The 18,524-nt window shown below is 28.3% G+C and overlaps 4 protein-coding genes and 1 long non-coding RNA gene across 5 annotated transcripts; 2 read left to right on the top strand and 3 right to left on the bottom strand.

The window, feature by feature from the left end:
- The first annotated feature begins 2,054 nt into the window (after positions 1-2,054).
- Positions 2,055-3,538, top strand: LOC111418371 (uncharacterized). Its single transcript, XM_023050903.2, has 2 exons — positions 2,055-3,029; positions 3,087-3,538. Exons 1-2 carry the CDS (start codon positions 2,265-2,267, stop codon positions 3,519-3,521), a joined length of 1,200 nt encoding a protein of 399 aa, XP_022906671.2. The 5' UTR covers positions 2,055-2,264; the 3' UTR covers positions 3,522-3,538.
- Positions 3,539-4,250: 712 nt separating this feature from the next.
- LOC111418370 (phosphatidylinositol glycan anchor biosynthesis class Z) lies at positions 4,251-8,316 on the bottom strand. The gene is made up of 3 exons (XM_023050902.2): positions 8,118-8,316; positions 7,152-8,070; positions 4,251-5,417 (listed from the first exon to the last, which is right to left on the bottom strand). Exons 1-3 carry the CDS (start codon positions 8,248-8,250, stop codon positions 4,580-4,582), a joined length of 1,890 nt encoding a protein of 629 aa, XP_022906670.2. The 5' UTR covers positions 8,251-8,316; the 3' UTR covers positions 4,251-4,579.
- A 1,051-nt stretch (positions 8,317-9,367) lies between these two features.
- LOC139429730 (uncharacterized) lies at positions 9,368-11,872 on the top strand. The gene is made up of 2 exons (XR_011640288.1): positions 9,368-10,913; positions 11,019-11,872. It is a non-coding gene; the product is annotated as an uncharacterized lncRNA (long non-coding RNA).
- Positions 11,873-12,656: 784 nt separating this feature from the next.
- Positions 12,657-14,124, bottom strand: LOC111418372 (uncharacterized). The gene is made up of 2 exons (XM_023050904.2): positions 13,166-14,124; positions 12,657-13,108 (listed from the first exon to the last, which is right to left on the bottom strand). Exons 1-2 carry the CDS (start codon positions 13,928-13,930, stop codon positions 12,674-12,676), a joined length of 1,200 nt encoding a protein of 399 aa, XP_022906672.1. The 5' UTR covers positions 13,931-14,124; the 3' UTR covers positions 12,657-12,673.
- A 2,540-nt stretch (positions 14,125-16,664) lies between these two features.
- On the bottom strand, positions 16,665-17,968 carry LOC111418373 (Heparan sulfate 3-O sulfotransferase-B). The gene is made up of 2 exons (XM_023050905.2): positions 17,825-17,968; positions 16,665-17,774 (listed from the first exon to the last, which is right to left on the bottom strand). The coding sequence occupies exons 1-2, from the start codon at positions 17,945-17,947 to the stop codon at positions 16,863-16,865; spliced, it is 1,035 nt and encodes a 344-aa protein (XP_022906673.1). The 5' UTR covers positions 17,948-17,968; the 3' UTR covers positions 16,665-16,862.
- Positions 17,969-18,524: the final 556 nt, after the last annotated feature.

Here is an 18,524-nt window from a genome sequence, read left to right on the forward strand (position 1 = left end):
CTAAATAGCGCTGCCTATCACTGGCACTAGAACTAATACTAGACCAAAAACTAGAAACATTCGGGTTTAGTCGCACTTCTCTTAAGACGGAGAAATGTCAAGGAAAAAATGTCAAAAATTAAGGTTGGTATTAATATTTAAAAATTAAGTTGCTATCTTCATTGTTGCCAACTTCAGGTTTAATACTTTTATTCTCATTTGAATGGTTATTTAATAAGAAATTCGAATACATCAAAATTAAAGTTGACATTAACACCATGAAGTTGTCAACTTTGAAATGTCAACCTCAATTTTGGCGTATTTGTAATCGTCATTAAGAATCCTTTGAAATGAGTACCAACACGACATATTTCATTTCAATATTAATGACGTTATGACCAATTTCCGGCTTGAAATGTCAACGTTAATTTTGACATAATCGTAATTTTATCAAAATATCTTTTAAAATAAATATAATTTTTCATAAAAAACGAAAATAGAAGAAAAAATATGAAAAATTAAGGTTGGTATTAATGTTTAAAAATTATGTTGCTAACTTAATTGTTGCCAACTTCAGGTTTAATATTTTTTATTCTAATTTTTTTTTTGTTTTTCGAGATAAATGCGTCATATTTGGGTTCATTTGAAAGGTTATTTAATAAGGATTACGAAAACATCAAAATTAAACTTGACATTAACACCATGAAGTTGTCAACTTTGAAATGTCAACCTCAATTTTGGCGTATTTGTAATCGTCATTAAGAATCCTTTGAAATGAGTACCAACACGACATATTTCATTTCAATATTAATGAAATTATTGCCAATTTCCGGTTTGAAATGTCAACGTCAATTCTGATATATTCGTAATTTTATCAAAATGTGTTAAAATAAATATAATTTTTCATAAAGCACGATAATACAAGAAAAAATATCAAAAATTAAGGTTGGTATTAATGTTTAAAAAATATGTTGCTAACTTAATTGTTGCCAACTTCAGGTTTAATATTTTTTATTCTAATTTTTTTTGTTTTTCGAGATAAATGCGTCATGTTTGGGTTCATTTTAAAGGTTATTTAATAAGGATTACGAAAACATCAAAATTAAAGTTGACATTAACACCATGAAGTTGTCAACTTTGAAATGTCAACCTCAATTTCGATATATTTGTAATCGTCCTGAAAAATCCTTTAAAATGAGTCGTTTAATTCTAATATTACTCGAGATATAAGCAACTTCCTGATTGAAATGTCACCAATTGAAATGTCAATGTCATTTTGACATATTCTCAATTTTTATAAAATCTCTTAATATTTGTCACAAAAACGAAAATATAATAAAAAAAATTAAAAATTAAGGTTAGTATTAATATTTAAAAATTAAATTTCTATCTTCATTGTTGCTAACTTCGGGTTTAATGTTTTTTATTCTAACTTTTTTGTTATTTGAGATAAGTGCATCATCTTTGTATCTTCATTAATATCAAAGTTAAATATGTCGAGTTTGGACTCATTTTAAAGGATTTTTTATAAAGTTGACAAGTATGTCAAAATCAATTCTTGATCCAACTTTTTGGTTTTTTGAGATAAATGTGTCATGTTTGGATTCACTTTAAAAATTATTTTATAAAGATTGAGAATATTATAATAAAATTAAAATTGACATTGACAGAACTAGATTTAGTTCAATAAAACTATAATTGTCAACCAGCGCCATCTCTTAGAGATAGGGTGAAATATTCGATAATTTAAAATTAATATTGAATGTTAATTATAATTATAACAACTTTAATTTGATTTACATATATTGATTTTTATAAAAACTAAAACTATTCATATAAATTTTTATCTATAATTTATATATTATTGATTTATAAAAAAAAGCGCACTAAAATTGTTGTATATCCTCTCAACGTAGAAAATAATTGTTGTTAAAATGACGTTAGACACACCTCTCGCAGAAGTAACGATTAAAAATGTTATTTCAAATCAACAAAAACTTTTTAACAATTAAGTAGCGCCATCTCTATGTGACAAACGAAAATACAACAACTGTCATTTGAACTTGTCACAACAATTTTATTTATTGTAAATTAATAATTAATAACAGTCGTTGTGATTAAATGGTGCATTATTTCAATAAATTATAATTACAGGGATTATTTAAGTAATTAGCGTTAAAGAAAAAAGTTGTCATAACCTAAAACTTTTTTATTAATTTATAAAAACACTTTAATTGTTGCATAACTTCTACATACTTGTAAAATTGTTGTTTATAATTGTTAAAATGACACATATAACAGAAACTATCAAAGAAGTTATTAATAATATTATTGCAAATGAAAGTGCAACACCAATAATAACCGTTGAGGCTGGTTCAAGCGTTGGAGATGGATTTCTTGGGGTAACAGCATTGGTGAAGGTTGAATTAAACAAAGAAATGTCACATTATTTCATAAAAATGGCTGCAACAGATCCGCAACTACGCAAAGTGACCTTACAAAGAGATATATTTGAAAAAGAAATTTATTTCTACTCAAAACTATACCCTATACTCAATAAATTATGTTTGAAATACATAAAACAGACTTTCGATGTGGTTCCAAAGCCAAGCTTCACACAATTAGATGATTTAAAAGAGTGTATTGTGATGGAAAATTTAACAACAGAGAATTATCGAGTTTTAAAAGATAAAGACACCTTAAACAAAGAACATTTAATGATGATTTTGAAGAAATATGCTCTTTTACATGCTTGTGGTTTTATTTTAAAGCAAGAACATGGTGGGATTTTTAATGAATTACTTGATTCGAAAAATAATTTGATGGGGCAACTTAACACAACTCTTGGGTTTGATACATTATTAGTAAATCCAAGCTTAGATCTTTTAAAAAAACATTGTACATTAGAAAATGATGAGGAAATTTTATCAAATATAGAGAGGATTCGAGATAAATCTAAAAACTTTGTCAATGTAATCGAAAATATTGATGAATATAACACTTTACTTCACATAGATTGTTGGAGAAATAACATAATGTTTAAATATATGGTAAAAATCATTCTTTAATATGAAAATTCATTAATTTAAGTTGTCATTTAATTTTAGGGAAATAAATTAGAAAATATTAAAATAATAGATTTCCAAACATGGTCAATAAACTCCCCCATCTTCGATATTTCCATTTTAATTTACACAACATCTGCATCTCAAGAAAATCTTGACAACATTGATGAATATCTTAATTACTACCACATTTGTTTAAACTATTATTTAAGTAAAATGGGAGGAAACGTGAAAGAGTTGTACCCTAGTCACGTTTTATTTGAACAATGGAAAAAGTACGCTTATTACGGTTTATTTTACGGAATTATTTGTTTAAGAGGTCTATTTGCGGGCCCCGATTCAACACCCAACATCCTACAACATATTCGAGATGGTAAACCACTCAATCAGATATTTTATTTTGAAATTGAAAACGAAAAAGAATATTGTGATAGAATTAAAATTATGATTAAGCATTTTATTAAGAATAAATATTAATGATTTATCAACAAAAACGTTTTGACAAACACCTTTTTGACAGTTAAGTAGCGCCATCTCTATGTGACAAATGAAAATTTAACTGTCATTTGAACTCGTCAACAACTTTATTTATTGTGAATTATTTAATAACACTCGATTAAGTGGTGTATTATTCAACAAATTATAATTACAGGGATTATTTAAATAATTATATTAATTAGCGTTAAAACACAAACAAAGTTGTCATAACCTCAAAAAATTGATATTTATTTATAAAAAAATCACTTAATTGTTGCATAACTACTACTTACGTGTAAAATTATTGTTTATTATTACGGTTTATGTTATGGAATTATTTGTTTAAGAGATTTATTTGCGGGCACCAATTCGACAATCAACATTCTACAACATATTCGAGATGGTAAACCACTCAATCAGATATTTTATTTTGAAATTGAAAATGAAAAAGAATATTGTGATAGAATTAAAATTATGATTAAGCATTTTATTAAGAAGAAGTATTTATGATTTATCAACAAAAACGCTTTGACAAACACCTTTTTGACAGTTAAGTAGCGCCATCTCTATGTGACAAATGAAAATTTAACTGTCATTTGAACTCATCAACAACTTTATTTATTGGGAATTATTTAATAACAATCGATTAAGTGGTGTATTATTTCAACAAATTATAATTACAGGGATTATTTAAGTAATTGTATTAATTAACGTTAAAACACAAAAAAGTTGTCATAACCTCAAAAAATTGATATTTATTTATAAAAAAATCACTTAATTGTTGCATAACTTCTACTTACGTGTAAAATTATTGTTTATTATTACGATTTATGTTATGGAATTATTTGTTTAAGAGATTTATTTGCGGGTCTCGATTCGACACCCAAAATCCTACAACCTTGAAAGCACCTTTTTTAACAATTAAGAGTAGCGCCATCTCTATGTGACAAATGAAAATACAACTGTCATTTTTTGAAGTTGTCACAATAACTTTATTTATTGTGAATTTATAATAAATAATAATTAAATTGACTAGAGAAAATTGATTTAAGTAAATTTTATCGCATTTTAATTTCATACAAGTTCAAAGAAAAGCTTTTTAAAAGACTCAAAAAGCTGTTAGAAATCTCATCAAAATGAAGATTCTTAAAATCGACCATTGTTAATAAATAAAAAAGCTCGTTAAAGTTGGGCAAAGCTTCCGTGCTAAGGTGCGGATAAAACTTCTTGGTTAATTCGATTTCAATAAAATTATATTTTTTTGAGACGTTATTAAATTGTTGGTTTAAAGATGCAGGGAGGAGCATAAAAAATCGATTTTTTCGTTTATCCATCGATGAAACTCTCACAATATTAACCATTTTTTCATAAACTGAACTCAAATCGTTACTTCCTTCTTCATAAAAGAAAACTCTTTTGCTCATTTGAAATTTAGTGCGTCTTGATTCATAAATTTTTTCAATTTTGGGTTGTTTATAAAGAATTTGAGGCACCATGTAAATGTTGCTGGTGAAAATGTTGTACTTTGTATTGGGTTGTTTAGCAATTTCGCTCGATAAATAATTCGAAGCTGGATAAATCCCCCCTTGGTGGATAAAACCGAAAAAAATTCCAAAAATTAGGTTTAAAATTATCCATAATGTTAATTTGTTATCGGATTTGAATTCTTTCTTGTTAATTTCCGTTGTTGGTTCTATTTTTATTACGGAACGTTCTGGTTCTTGGTAAATCTTCTCGGAAAAGATATAACTTAATGGAATTATTAGTGGGATTAAGAATCTCGGCTCTTGATGGGGAATGTATGATAATAATAAGATTGGGACCAACAACGATGTTATCATTAATCCTTTTATGCTTCGAATTGTCGGTAATAAATGATATTTTTTCTTAGAAAACCTAAAAAAATCAAGGTATAATTCAAGAATCATGCCGCTTAAAAATCGACGGGAAATCACTCAAGTAAGCCGTTACAAATAAAGAAAGTGTAAAACTTACCAAAAAATTACTTTAAAGTTTCGACGTGACGTCATCATATTTTAGCATCAAATTTGGTTAAAACTATCAGGTGTTAATGTTAACTTTAATTTTATTATTATATTCGTAATATTTATAAAACAACCTTTAAAATGAGACCAAACATGACGTACTTATCTCAAAAAACAAAAAAGTTAGAATAAAAAACATTAAACCCGAAGTTAGCAACAATGAATGAACAATTAATATAAATAAATATGTCGTGTTTGTATTCATTTTAAAGGTTTTTTAATGAAGATTACAAATATGTCAAAAGTGAGGTTGACATTTTAAACCGGAAGTCGACCATAACTTCATTAATATTGAAGATAAATATGTCGTGTTTGTACTCATTTTAAAGGTTTTTTAATGAAGATTACAAATATGTCAAAATTGAGGTTGACATTTTAAATCTGAAGTTAGTTGTCACATAATAGACAAATGGACAACTTCATGGTGTTATTTAATGATGTGTTCTTTATTACAAAAGATTCGTAAAACCGTATTCCGAAATATTAGATACTGCTGGAAAAAACTAATAATTAGTTGGAAAGAAGAGATATACTGTCCAAAAAGGTACCTACTGCTCTCAAAATGCTAGATACTGGTGGAAAAGATTACAATCTGCTTGGAGAAGACTAGATAATGCTAACAAACAACTACAAATTGCTTGGAAAGACGAGATACTGCTTCCATAAGACTACTTACTGCTTTCAGAGCGCTATATACTATTAGAAAAGATTACAACCTGTTTGGAGAAGACTAAATTCTGCTGGGAGAAACTATTATCTGCTTTTAAAGATAAGATACTGCTTTCAAAAGACTATTAACTACTTTCAGAATGCTAAATATTGTTGGAGACTATTTAGAACTTTCAGAATTTAGAACTTTCAGATTTAGACTTTCAGAAGACTATATACTGCTGCTAAAACACTATTAAGTGCTTGCAGATTACAATACTATTTACTGAAACTATTCTTCTGTTTAGTGATATCTTTTTATGTCCCTTCCATTACAAATTTAAAAATTGCTGCTATAACACTCGATTCTTTGTCACCCAAATACGACATACCAATTTCTAGTCTATTGGTAGCAGTACCTAGCCGTTTATAGACAATATCTATCTTTTAAAGCAGTTTCTAGTATTGTATAGGTAGTATTAGTATTTCACAAGAAGTTTTTCGTCTTCTGTCGGCAGTATTTAGTCTTCTACAAGCAGTATTAGCATTCTGCAATCAATGTGTAATCTATTGGTAGCAATAACTAATCTTCTTTTTAAAAACCTTTAAAATGAGTTGTTATGCATCGAAACTTTCGATTCGAAAGCCTAAGAAAAACAAAACGTCACAAAACGTAATGTTACATCGAAAGTTTAATGTGTGATGTAATGCATTTTTCCGCATTTTCTTTTTATTTTTAACGAGTTTTTTGGGTGATTTCGCATTGATTAAAAAAACAGCTTGCCACGTGACGCGCCCATTATGATTAAATTTTTCCAAAATCAATTAACCTCAAAATACAGTTTTGGCAACGTCGCTAACTTCGCTTCTCTCTGGATGAGAGATGAGAAGCGAAGTGAGCGACGTTGCCAAAACTTAATTTTGAGGTTATACTCACTTTATAAGGAAATCTCCAAACATTACAAAAACATAAACACCCATTACATTAAAAAGTAATGGTATATTAACCAAAACATGTAAATATCTTGGATGTAACCCATGTTCTTTGCTATCTTTTAAGTTATACTTGATGAAATTTAACCCAGGAACAACAAAACTATCGATGGAAACATCCAACATCCCCAATTCGCCCCACGAGATATACCCATAATAAAAAGAATCGATTACAACCAAAATAATAATAACAGGAACTGAAGATAAAATAAGAACCAACATCCGCAAATGAAACTGCATATTTGATACCGATTTAAACCCCATCCCTCGATTTAACCAAAAAAACACGGGAAAAACAGCAAAAAATAAAAATGTGGGTCGATTAAAAACCCCAAAAACACTTATCACACTGATTTGAAAGAAATTCCGAAAACTATGCGACGCCAAAAACAATCGTAATTTATGAAAACGCGCTTTTTCTGCAGGAGTTTTCGATTTTTCGTAACGTTTGCGCAAATACTCGTGATGCTTCACAATCACATTAGAAAAAATCATACTTTCAGCTACGAAATACAACAATAAAGCGAACGAAATCAACTCTAAAGTGTTACTAAAAGTACGAGTTCCAAAAATTAGCATAACATACGAACTCGATAAAACTACCAATTTCGATTTGTACCTCTCATTGTTGTTTTTGCATATTTTATAAACCGACCAATCGCATAAAAACGATAATAAACAAATAAATAATCTCGGAGTTACGAGTAAACTGTACGGAGTTATTAAGCCCTTAAAAAGCATGCTGGACATTTTTAAAATGTTATAACTTAATCCTGTCGTTAAGTATTGAGGGCCTATGCTGCGAATTGGAAATGTTACGTTGAAATCCCACGGGATGTTTCCATCTAATTCGAAAATGTTACCTAAAAAGATTCGTGATAAATAAAATCGAATTGTGACATAACCTTACTCGCAAAAACTTCGATTGATTGGAAAAATTCGTCCGGGTGTATGTACCCGTTTTGTGGGGTTAAAACTAACAGAATTCTTAACAAACATAATCCATAATAAATTAGGAACGAATCACTGTTTAATTTTTTCATTTTTGTATCGATATGAACAAAGTTAGGTTATGTAAATAAAGATTTATTGTTTTGGGGATAACTTCACGTTTGTTTTGTCGTTTGTCAATTCAAATTATACTCTATTTTTTAATTCAGGCATTTTTTTATAGATTATTTATATATATGTATTGTTATTATATGTTATGTGATTATTGTTTAAACATAATAAAAACCAGGGTGTACCGAGCCCCAGGGATCTTTGATAGCAGAACTTGGGACTGATTGTATGTCGATATCCCCCCGTAAGATGGCATTAGGTCTATACTGAAATAATTTAATTAAACTAACAATTTTATTATTAATAGTGGGAATGATGAGTGGCAGCAATAACAATTATTGCCAGTATCATTCTTTTAATTTAAAAAGTATAGATTCCAATTCGTTTTATATTTTTAAATTTGCCGCTAACTTCAACTTTTAAAAGTTGAAGTTTGTTCAGAATGACAGATGAAAACGTCATTTTAAAATGATTTTTCGGTAAGAGTATAATAAAGTAATAATGTTAGAATTAAATAATTAGATTATAATCGACATTATAGCATTGTTTCAGCTAACGTTATAACTGGTTGGAAGCTCATCAGATGCAGTCTCACATATCATATGATGCAGTGATATTCAAATGTGGCAGAATTATTTCACAGGTGTAATTGCCATAGGTAATTGCATCTGAGGAATTCCCAACCATTCGGAACGTTAATTGGAGCCACATAGTGGTTGAAAACCACTTTCCAAACAGTTATTCTGTGGTTGGAACTTTTATATATAAACCCAATCCACCTGTATTCTAGTGGTTCGGTTCTTAGCTGAATAATTCTAAAATATCCCCAATAGATGGCGCCACATGCGTTCAATTTTTAGTACGAAGTTTTTGTTTAGAGAGTTGCATTTCTACGAAGCTATTTTCTATGGGTGTACCTACTTACTTTGTCCCACATAAAATGCAACATGTCAATATAATTTGACATTACACTAAAATCTCGATATAACGGATCAATACGGGAACGCAGTGTCCGTATAGTTCAATAAAAATATACAATAATCTAGCGCTGAATAACAACATACTTTCTAGTTCTAGGTCTAGTGTTAGTTCAAGTTTTATTTCAATACAAATGATTTGGGTATTTTTTGAAAGAGTTAGGATGCATTACTAAAAGATGTTAATGTCAACTTTAATTTTATTGCTATATTCGTAATCTTTATAAAATAACCTTTAAAATGAGGCCAAACATGACGCACTTAAAAAACAAAAAAGTTAGAATAAAAAATGTAAGACCCGGTGTTGGCAACAATGAAGTTAGCAACATAATTTTTAAATATTAATACCAACCTTAATTTTTGATATTTTTTCTTGTATTTTGGTTTTTTTAATTAAAAATTATATTTATTTTAAGACATTTTGATAAAATTACGAATATATCAAAATTGACGTTGACATTTCAAACCGGAAATTGGCAATAACTTCATTAATATTGAAATGAAATATGTCGTGTTGGTACTAATTTCAAAGGATTCTTAATGATGATTGCAAATACGTCAAAATTGAGGTGGTCATTTCAAAGTTGACAACTTCATGGTGTATTCAAAAGTGTATTTAGCATTCTGAAAGTAGTTAATAGTCTTTTAAAGCAGATAATAGTTTCTCCCAGCAGAATTTAGTCTTCTCCAAACAGGTTGTAATCTTCTCTAATAGTAATCTAATCTGCTCTGAAAGCAGTAAGTAGTCTTATGGAAGCAGTATCTCGTCTTTCCAAGCAATTTGTAGTTGTTTGTTAGTATTATCTAGTCTTAGTAGTTTTCAGGTTTAAAATGTGAACCTCAACTTTGACATATTTGTAATCTTCATTAAAAAACCTTTAAAATGAGTACAAACACGACATATTTATCTTCAATATTAATCAAGTTATGGTCGACTTCCGGTTAATGCTTTTCTATTCTCCTTTTTGTTTTTTGATAGAAATGCATCATGTTTGGACTCATTTTAAAGGTTTTTATAATAAAGAATACATCATGAAATAACAACATGAAGTTGTCCATTTGTCTATTATATGACAACTAACTTCAGGTTTAAAATGTCAATCTCATTTTTGACATATTTGTAATCTTCATTAAAATACCTTTAAAATGAATACAAACACGACATATTTATCTTCAATATTAATGAAGTTATGATCGACTTCCGGTTAGAAATGTCAACGTCAATTTTGACATATTTGTAATTTTCATTAAAAAACCTTTAAAATCATTCCAAATATGATACGTTTAATTCCAATATTACTCGAGATATAAGCAACTTCCGGTTTGAAATGTCAACGTCATTTTGATATATTATTAATTTTTATAAAATGTCTTAAAATTTGTGACAAAAACAAAAATATAATAAAAAAAAATAAAAAATTAAGGTTGGTATTAATATTTAAAAAATCTTCATTGTTGCTAACTTTGGGTTTAATGTTTTTTTATTCTAACTTTTTTTGTTCCTTGAGATAAGTACGTCATGTTTGGTCTCATTTTAAAGGTTGTTTTATAAATATTACGAATATAATAATAAAATTAAAGTTAACATTAACACCTGAAAGTTTTAACCAAATAATGTGATGCTAAAATATGATGACGTCACGCCGAAACATTAAAGTAATTTTTTGGTAAGTTTTACACTTTTTCTTTATTTGTAACGGCTTACTTGAATGATTTCCCGTCGATTTTTAAGCGGCATGATGATTCTTGAATTATACCTTGATTTTTTTTAGGTTTTCTAAGAAAAAATATCATTTATTACCGACAATTCGAAGCATAAAAGGATTAATGATAACATCGTTGTTGGTCCCAATCTTATTATTATCATACATTCCCCATCAAGAGCCGAGATTCTTAATCCCACTAATAATTCCATTAAGTTATATCTTTTCCGAGAAAATTTACCAAGAACCAGAACGTTCCGTAATAAAAATAGAACCAACAACGGAAATTAACAAGAAAGAATTCAAATCCGATAACAAATTAACATTATGGATAATTTTAAACCTAATTTTTGGAATTTTTTTCGGTTTTATCCACCAAGGGGGGATTTATCCAGCTTCGAATTATTTATCGAGCGAAATTGCTAAACAACCCAATACAAAGTACAACATTTTCACCAGCAACATTTACATGGTGCCTCAAATTCTTTATAAACAACCCAAAATTGAAAAAATTTATGAATCAAGACGCACTAAATTTCAAATGAGCAAAAGAGTTTTCTTTTATGAAGAAGGAAGTAACGATTTGAGTTCAGTTTATGAGAAAATGGTTAATATCGTGAGAGTTTCATCGATGGATAAACGAAAAAATCGATTTTTTATGCTCCTCCCTGCATCTTTAAACCAACAATTTAATAACGTCTCTACAAAATATGATTTTATTGAAATCGAATTAACCAAGAAGTTTTGTCCGCACCTTAGCACGGAAGCTTTGCCCAACTTTAACGAGCTTTTTTATTTATTAACAATGGTCGATTTTAAGAATCTTCATTTTGATGAGATTTCTAACAGCTTTTTGAATCTTTTAAAAAGCTTTTCTTTGAACTTGTATGAAATTAAAATGCGATAAAATTTCCTTAAATCAATTTTCTCTAGTCAATTTAATTATTAATTATAAATTCACAATAAATAGTTATTGTCAAGGTCTATAGAACATAAGGTTACCCAATACCGATTCTCCTCCTCTGAAAGGCAAGGTGGGTCAGTGACGTAGCTGGTTCTATGAACAACACAACACGATGCGAGGTTTAAATATTTTATATAGACTGTACCACAGTATAGGCACGTGTATAGGCTATCTTTTATTCTGACTGTATCGAGCCAGTGACGTCAATTTGCGGGGTAATAATCGATACTACAGAGGCATAGGGAATGAGGTAACCTTATGTTCTATAAACCTTGAGTTATTGTGACAACTTCAAAAAATGACAGTTGTATTTTCATTTGTCGCATAGAGATGGCGCTACTCTTAATTGTTAAAAAAGGTGTTTTCAAGGTTGTAGGATTTTGGGTGACGAATCGAGACCCACAAATAAATCTCTTAAACAAATAATTCCATAACATAAACCGTAATAATAAACAATAATTTTACACGTAAGTAGAAGTTATGCAACAATTAAGTGATTTTTTATAAATAAATATCAATTTTTTGAGGTTATGACAACTTTTTTTGTGTTTTAACTCTAATTAATATAATTATTTAAATAATCCCTGTAATTATAATTTGTTGAAATAATACCCCACTTAATCGATTGTTATTAAATAATTCGCAATAAATAAAGTTGTTGACGAGTTCAAATGACAGTTAAATTTTCATTTGTCACATAGAGATGGCGCTACTTAACTGTCAAAAAGGTGTTTGTCAAAACGTTTTTGTTGATAAATCATTAATATTTATTCTTAATAAAATGCTTAATCATAATTTTAATTCTATCACAATATTCTTTTTCGTTTTCAATTTCAAAATAAAATATCTGATTGAGTGGTTTACCATCTCGAATATGTTGTAGGATGTTGGGTGTTGAATCGGGGCCCGCAAATAGACCTCTTAAACAAATAATTCCGTAAAATAAACCGTAATAAGCGTACTTTTTCCATTGTTCAAATAAAACGTGACTAGGGTACAACTCTTTCACGTTTCCTCCCATTTTACTTAAATAATAGTTTAAACAAATGTGGTAGTAATTAAGATATTCATCAATGTTGTCAAGATTTTCTTGAGATGCAGATGTTGTGTAAATTAAAATGGAAATATCGAAGATGGGGGAGTTTATTGACCATGTTTGGAAATCTATTATTTTAATATTTTCTAATTTATTTCCCTAAAATTAAATGACAACTTAAATTAATGAATTTTCATATTAAAGAATGATTTTTACCATATATTTAAACATTATGTTATTTCTCCAACAATCTATGTGAAGTAAAGTGTTATATTCATCAATATTTTCGATTACATTGACAAAGTTTTTAGATTTATCTCGAATCCTCTCTATATTTGATAAAATTTCCTCATCATTTTCTAATGTACAATGTTTTTTTAAAAGATCTAAGCTTGGATTTACTAATAATGTATCAAACCCAAGAGTTGTGTGAAGTTGTCCCAACAAATTATTTTTCGAATCAAGTAATTCATTAAAAATCCCACCATGTTCTTGCTTTAAAATAAAACCACAAGCATGTAAAAGAGCATATTTCCTCAAAATCATCATTAAATGTTCTTTGTTTAAGGTGTCTTTATCTCTTAAAAGTTGATAACTCTTTGTTGTTAAATTTTCCATCACAATACACTCTTTTAAATCATCTAATTGTGTGAAGATTGGCTTTGGAACCACATCGAAAGTCTGTTTTATGTATTTCAAACATAATTTATTGAGTATAGGGTATAGTTTTGAGTAGAAATAAATTTCTTTTTCAAATAAATCTCTTTGTAAGGTCACTTTGCGTAGTTGCGGATCTGTTGCAGCCATTTTTATGAAATAATGTGAGATTTCTTTGTTTAATTCAACCTTTACCAATGCTGTTTCCCCAAGAAATCCATCTCCAATGCTAGAACCAGCCTCAACGGTTATTATTGGTGTTGCACTTTCATTTGCAATAATATTATTAATAACTTCTTTGATAGTTTCTGTTATACGTGTCATTTTAACAATTATAAACGACAATCTTACACGTATGTAGAAGTTATGCAACAATTAAAGTGTTTTTATAAATTAATAAAAAAGTTTTAGGTTATGACAACTTTTTTCTTTAACGCTAATTACGTAAATAATCCCCGTAATTATAATTTATTGAAATAATGCACCATTTAATCACAACGATTATTAATTATTAATTTACAATAAATAAAGTTGTTGTGACAAGTTCAAATGACAGTTGTTGTATTTTCGTTTGTCACATAGAGATGGCGCTACTTAATTGTTAAAAAGTTTTTGTTGATTTGAAATAACATTTTTAATCGTTACTTCTGCGAGAGATGTGTCTAACGTCATTTTAACAACAATTATTTTCTACGTTGAGGGGATATACAACAATTTTAGTGTGCTTTTTTTTATAAATCAATAATATATAAATTATAGATAAAAATTTATATGAATAGTTTTAGTTTTTATAAAAATCAATATAGGTAAATCAAATTAAAGTTGTTATAGTTATAATTAACATTCAATATTAATTTTAAATTATCGAATATTTCACCCTATCTCTAAGAGATGGCGCTGGTTGACAATTATAGCTTTATTGAACTAAATCTAGAACTGTCAATGTCAATTTTAATTTTATTATAATATTCTCAATCTTTATAAAATAATTTTTAAAGTGAATCCAAACATGACGCATTTATCTCAAAAAACCAAAAAGTTGGATCAAGAATTGATTTTGACATACTTGTCAACTTTATAAAAAATCCTTTAAAATGAGTCCAAACTCGACATATTTAACTTTAATATTAATGGAAATACAAAGATGATGCACTTATCTCAAATAACAAAAAAGTTAGAATAAAAAACATTAAACCCGAAGTTAGCAACAATGAAGATAGAAATTTAATTTTTAAATGTTAATACTAACCTTAATTTTTAATTTTTTTTATTATATTTTTGTTTTTGTGACAAATATTAAGAGATTTTATAAAAATTAAGAATATGTCAAAATGACATTGACATTTCAATTGGTGACATTTCAATCAGGAAGTTGCTTATATCTCGAGTAATATTAGAATTAAACGTATCATGTTTCGACTCATTTTAAAGGATTTTTCAGGACGATTACAAATATATCGAAATTGAAGTTGACATTTCAAAATTGACAACTTCATGGTGTTAATGTCAACTTTAATTTTGATGTTTTCGTAATCCTTATTAAATAACCTTTAAAATGAACCCAAACATGAAGCATTTATTTCGAAAAACAAAAAAAATTAGAATAAAAAATATTAAACCTGAAGTTGGCAACAATTAAGTTAGCAACATATTTTTTAAACATTAATACCAACCTTAATTTTTGAAATTCTTTCTTGTATTTTCGTTTTTTATGAAAATTTATATTTATATTAAAACATTTTGATAAAATTACGAATATGTCAAAATTGACGTTGACATTTCAAACCGGAAATTGACCGTAACTTTTTTAATATTGAAATGAAATATGTCGTGTTGGTACTCATTTCAAAGGATTCTTAATGACGATTGCAAATACGTCAAAATTGAGGTTGACATTTCAAAGTTGACAACTTCATGGTGTTAATGTCAACTTTAAATTTGATGTATTTGTAATCCTTATTAAATAACCTTTAAAATGAACCCAAACATGACGCATTTATCTCGAAAAACAAAAACAAAGAACAAAAAATATTAAATCTGAAATTGGCAACAATTAAGTTAGCAACATATTTTTTAAACATTAATACCAACCTTAATTTTTAATATTTTTTCTTATATTTTCGTTTTTTATGAAAAATTATATTTATTTTAAAACATTTTGATAAAATTACGAATATGTCAGAATTGATGTTGACATTTCTAACCGGAAGTCGACCATAACTTGATTAATATTGAAGATAAATATGTCGTGTTTGTACTCATTTTAAAGGATTTTTAATGAAGATTACAAATATGTTAAAATTGAGGTTGACATTTTACACCTGAAGTTAGTTATGACATAGTAGACAAATGGACAACTTCATGGTGTTCTTCCATGATGTATTTTTTATTAAAAAACCTTTAAAATATGTCCAAACATGATGCATTTATGTCAAAAAACAAAAAGTTAGAATAAAAAACATTAAACCCGAAGTTAGCAACAATGAAGATAGCAATTTAATTTTTAAATATTAATACCAACCTTAATTTTTGATTTTTTTAATTATATTTTTGTTTTTGTGACAAATACTAAGACATTTTATAAAAATTAAGAATATATCAAAATGACATTAACATTTCAAACCGGAAGTTGCTTATATCTCGAGTAATATTAGAATTAAACGTATCATGTTTGGACTCATTTTAAAGGATTTTTCACGACGATTACAAATATATCAAAATTGATGTTGACATTTCTAACCGGAAGTTGACCATAACTTCATTAATATTGAAGATAAATATGTCGTGTTTGTACTCATTTTAAAGGATTTTTAATGAAGATTGCAAATATGTCAAAATTGACGTTGACATTTTAAACCTGAAATAATAATAAATAATATCGTACGAAATAATCAATATATTCTGCAATTAGAGGCATAATCCAGCCTTAAATATTAAACAAAGGGGATATTATTGCACGTCATTGAATCCAACACGATTTCAACATAATCTCACATACAGGGTGGCCAGGAGATGTGAAATTTGGGGCAACACATCCAAAAAGTTTGTTTAATGAAACGATTCTTTAAAGTTTTTTTTATTAAAATCAAAGTATTACAACAAAAAATCATCATAACCTTTAATATACAAAGATAATATCAAAAAATTGACGTTTTAAAAATGTCCCTATTAAATCTTTATTGTTAAATTGAGCTTAAACAATGGAGAATCTTCATATGTATTAATTGATATGTCATTTTGTATACAAATTATTATTTTAAGACCATCCAAAATTAATCCCGGTCATGTGATAAAATCGAATATTATAGGGTCGATAAAAATCCCTTAATTTCTGCAAAACGACCGGGTTAACGTAAGGATGATTTCGCCCCTTCGTTTTTCCTAAACAATGGGGCCCGCTGTGCCCCTCGCTTTTAAATAGGCAAGGAAAACCTTTCGTCGAGTTAAAATAAAAATGTTTTTCGGTAACCACGCGTTTTATACCCAAAAAATCTTGCACCCTGCGTAATTCCAAGGCTGGATCTAAAACCAATCGTTCTCCACTAACAAATAAAAATTGGGATAGTGGAAAATATTTTAACCACCTCGCTAAATACCGCGAATAAATCCCCAATTTAATCGGGCCCCAACTCAAATCAATCTGATCGTTGGTGCCGTTTACAAAAACTAAATCTTCAAATTTTTTCATTTCGGGTTTTTTTGAAATTGCTTGGGTGTAATCGCTTATTGCTCTTGTAACCGGGTTTCGGACTACAACTAAGAGTTTTGTTGATGGGTTCATGTGTTGAACTCGATGGGAGGCTTCTTTTGTGATAAAATATGACGGCGATTTTTCAATGGTGATTTGCCCCTCAAGAGTTGGCGGCATTTTTTGTCGATACCATTGGAAACCTTTCCCATAATGTTTATCAAAAAAATGAACCTCACTTCCAGCGGCTCTCACGTCGGGGTGTATCCTAATAAACTCTAAAAGTGCTCTCGTCCCACCTTTTTTCACCCCAATTATTAAAGCACTCGGAAGTTGCTGCTCTGGACGAAGACCTTGTTCGCGAAAAAATTTATATTTCGGAGACGCGTCCGATTCGTTTAGATCTAAAGGTACGACTCTTACGGATGTTTTGTAATGGAAAACGATGTTTTCGTTATTCGTTACCGTTTGTTGTCGCCACTAAAAGAGATTTAATAAAAAATTGGAAAGGTTTATATAGGTTATCTTACTTTTGGGAACGATTTTGATAAGTTGGTTATAAAACAAGTATTTGTTGTGTATATATAAATCGATAAAATCACCAATAATAACACGATTATTAATACTTTTTGCGGTATATGTAACACAATCATTTTAAGAATAAAAATAAACTTCGAAATTGATTTTTAACAAAAATCAATTTTTGAAATATAGATTTCGTTTTTACCGACATCTTGGTTATATTTTTGTTTCATAGAGGGCGCTATTAAAAAATTTACCGATGCTAAGTTAAAAATTTTCTTGGAATTTTCACTTTATTTAAACTTAAATTTATGTTAAATGATTAATTTGACGTACCATTAACCGATTTATAATGAATTTTAGATCTCCGCAGAGATTTTTAATGAAATATTCGCTTTTAATAAAAACTTACCGATGCTTAGAAGTTAAAAGCTCTTTTTTGCAATTTTCACACTTTCCTGAAACTTAAATTTATGTTAAAAGCTTAATTCGACGTACCAGTACCCGATTTATAACGACTTTTAGTACTCCGCGGTGATTTTTAATGAAATATCCGCGATTATAAACGCACGATTTCGAATAACACCTAAACTGTCAAAAAAAATTGAAGACTGAATATAGTTAACAATCTTAAGTAATAAAATCTTTATAAATCTAATTTTAAATCAATAGATTTCGCTCTTAGCAATACCTTGTTTATATTTTTAT

The sequence above is a fragment of the Onthophagus taurus genome, chromosome 5, assembly GCF_036711975.1.
Source record: "Onthophagus taurus isolate NC chromosome 5, IU_Otau_3.0, whole genome shotgun sequence".
Lineage (NCBI taxonomy): Eukaryota > Metazoa > Arthropoda > Insecta > Coleoptera > Scarabaeidae > Onthophagus > Onthophagus taurus.

Coding starts and splice junctions, on each gene's coding strand:
- LOC111418371 (XM_023050903.2), top strand. CDS start 2,265: ATGACACATATAACAGAAACTATCAAAGAAGTTATTAATAATATTATT. Junction 3,030..3,086: donor ACATAATGTTTAAATATATG/GTAAAAATCATT, acceptor ATTTAATTTTAG/GGAAATAAATTAGAAAATAT.
- LOC111418370 (XM_023050902.2), bottom strand. CDS start 8,250: ATGAAAAAATTAAACAGTGATTCGTTCCTAATTTATTATGGATTATGT. Junction 8,071..8,117: donor ATCAATCGAAGTTTTTGCGA/GTAAGGTTATGT, acceptor GAATCTTTTTAG/GTAACATTTTCGAATTAGAT. Junction 5,418..7,151: donor TTTGGAGATTTCCTTATAAA/GTGAGTATAACC, acceptor TGATTTTTTTAG/GTTTTCTAAGAAAAAATATC.
- LOC111418373 (XM_023050905.2), bottom strand. CDS start 17,947: ATGATTGTGTTACATATACCGCAAAAAGTATTAATAATCGTGTTATTA. Junction 17,775..17,824: donor TATCAAAATCGTTCCCAAAA/GTAAGATAACCT, acceptor AATCTCTTTTAG/TGGCGACAACAAACGGTAAC.
- LOC111418372 (XM_023050904.2), bottom strand. CDS start 13,930: ATGACACGTATAACAGAAACTATCAAAGAAGTTATTAATAATATTATT. Junction 13,109..13,165: donor ACATAATGTTTAAATATATG/GTAAAAATCATT, acceptor ATTTAATTTTAG/GGAAATAAATTAGAAAATAT.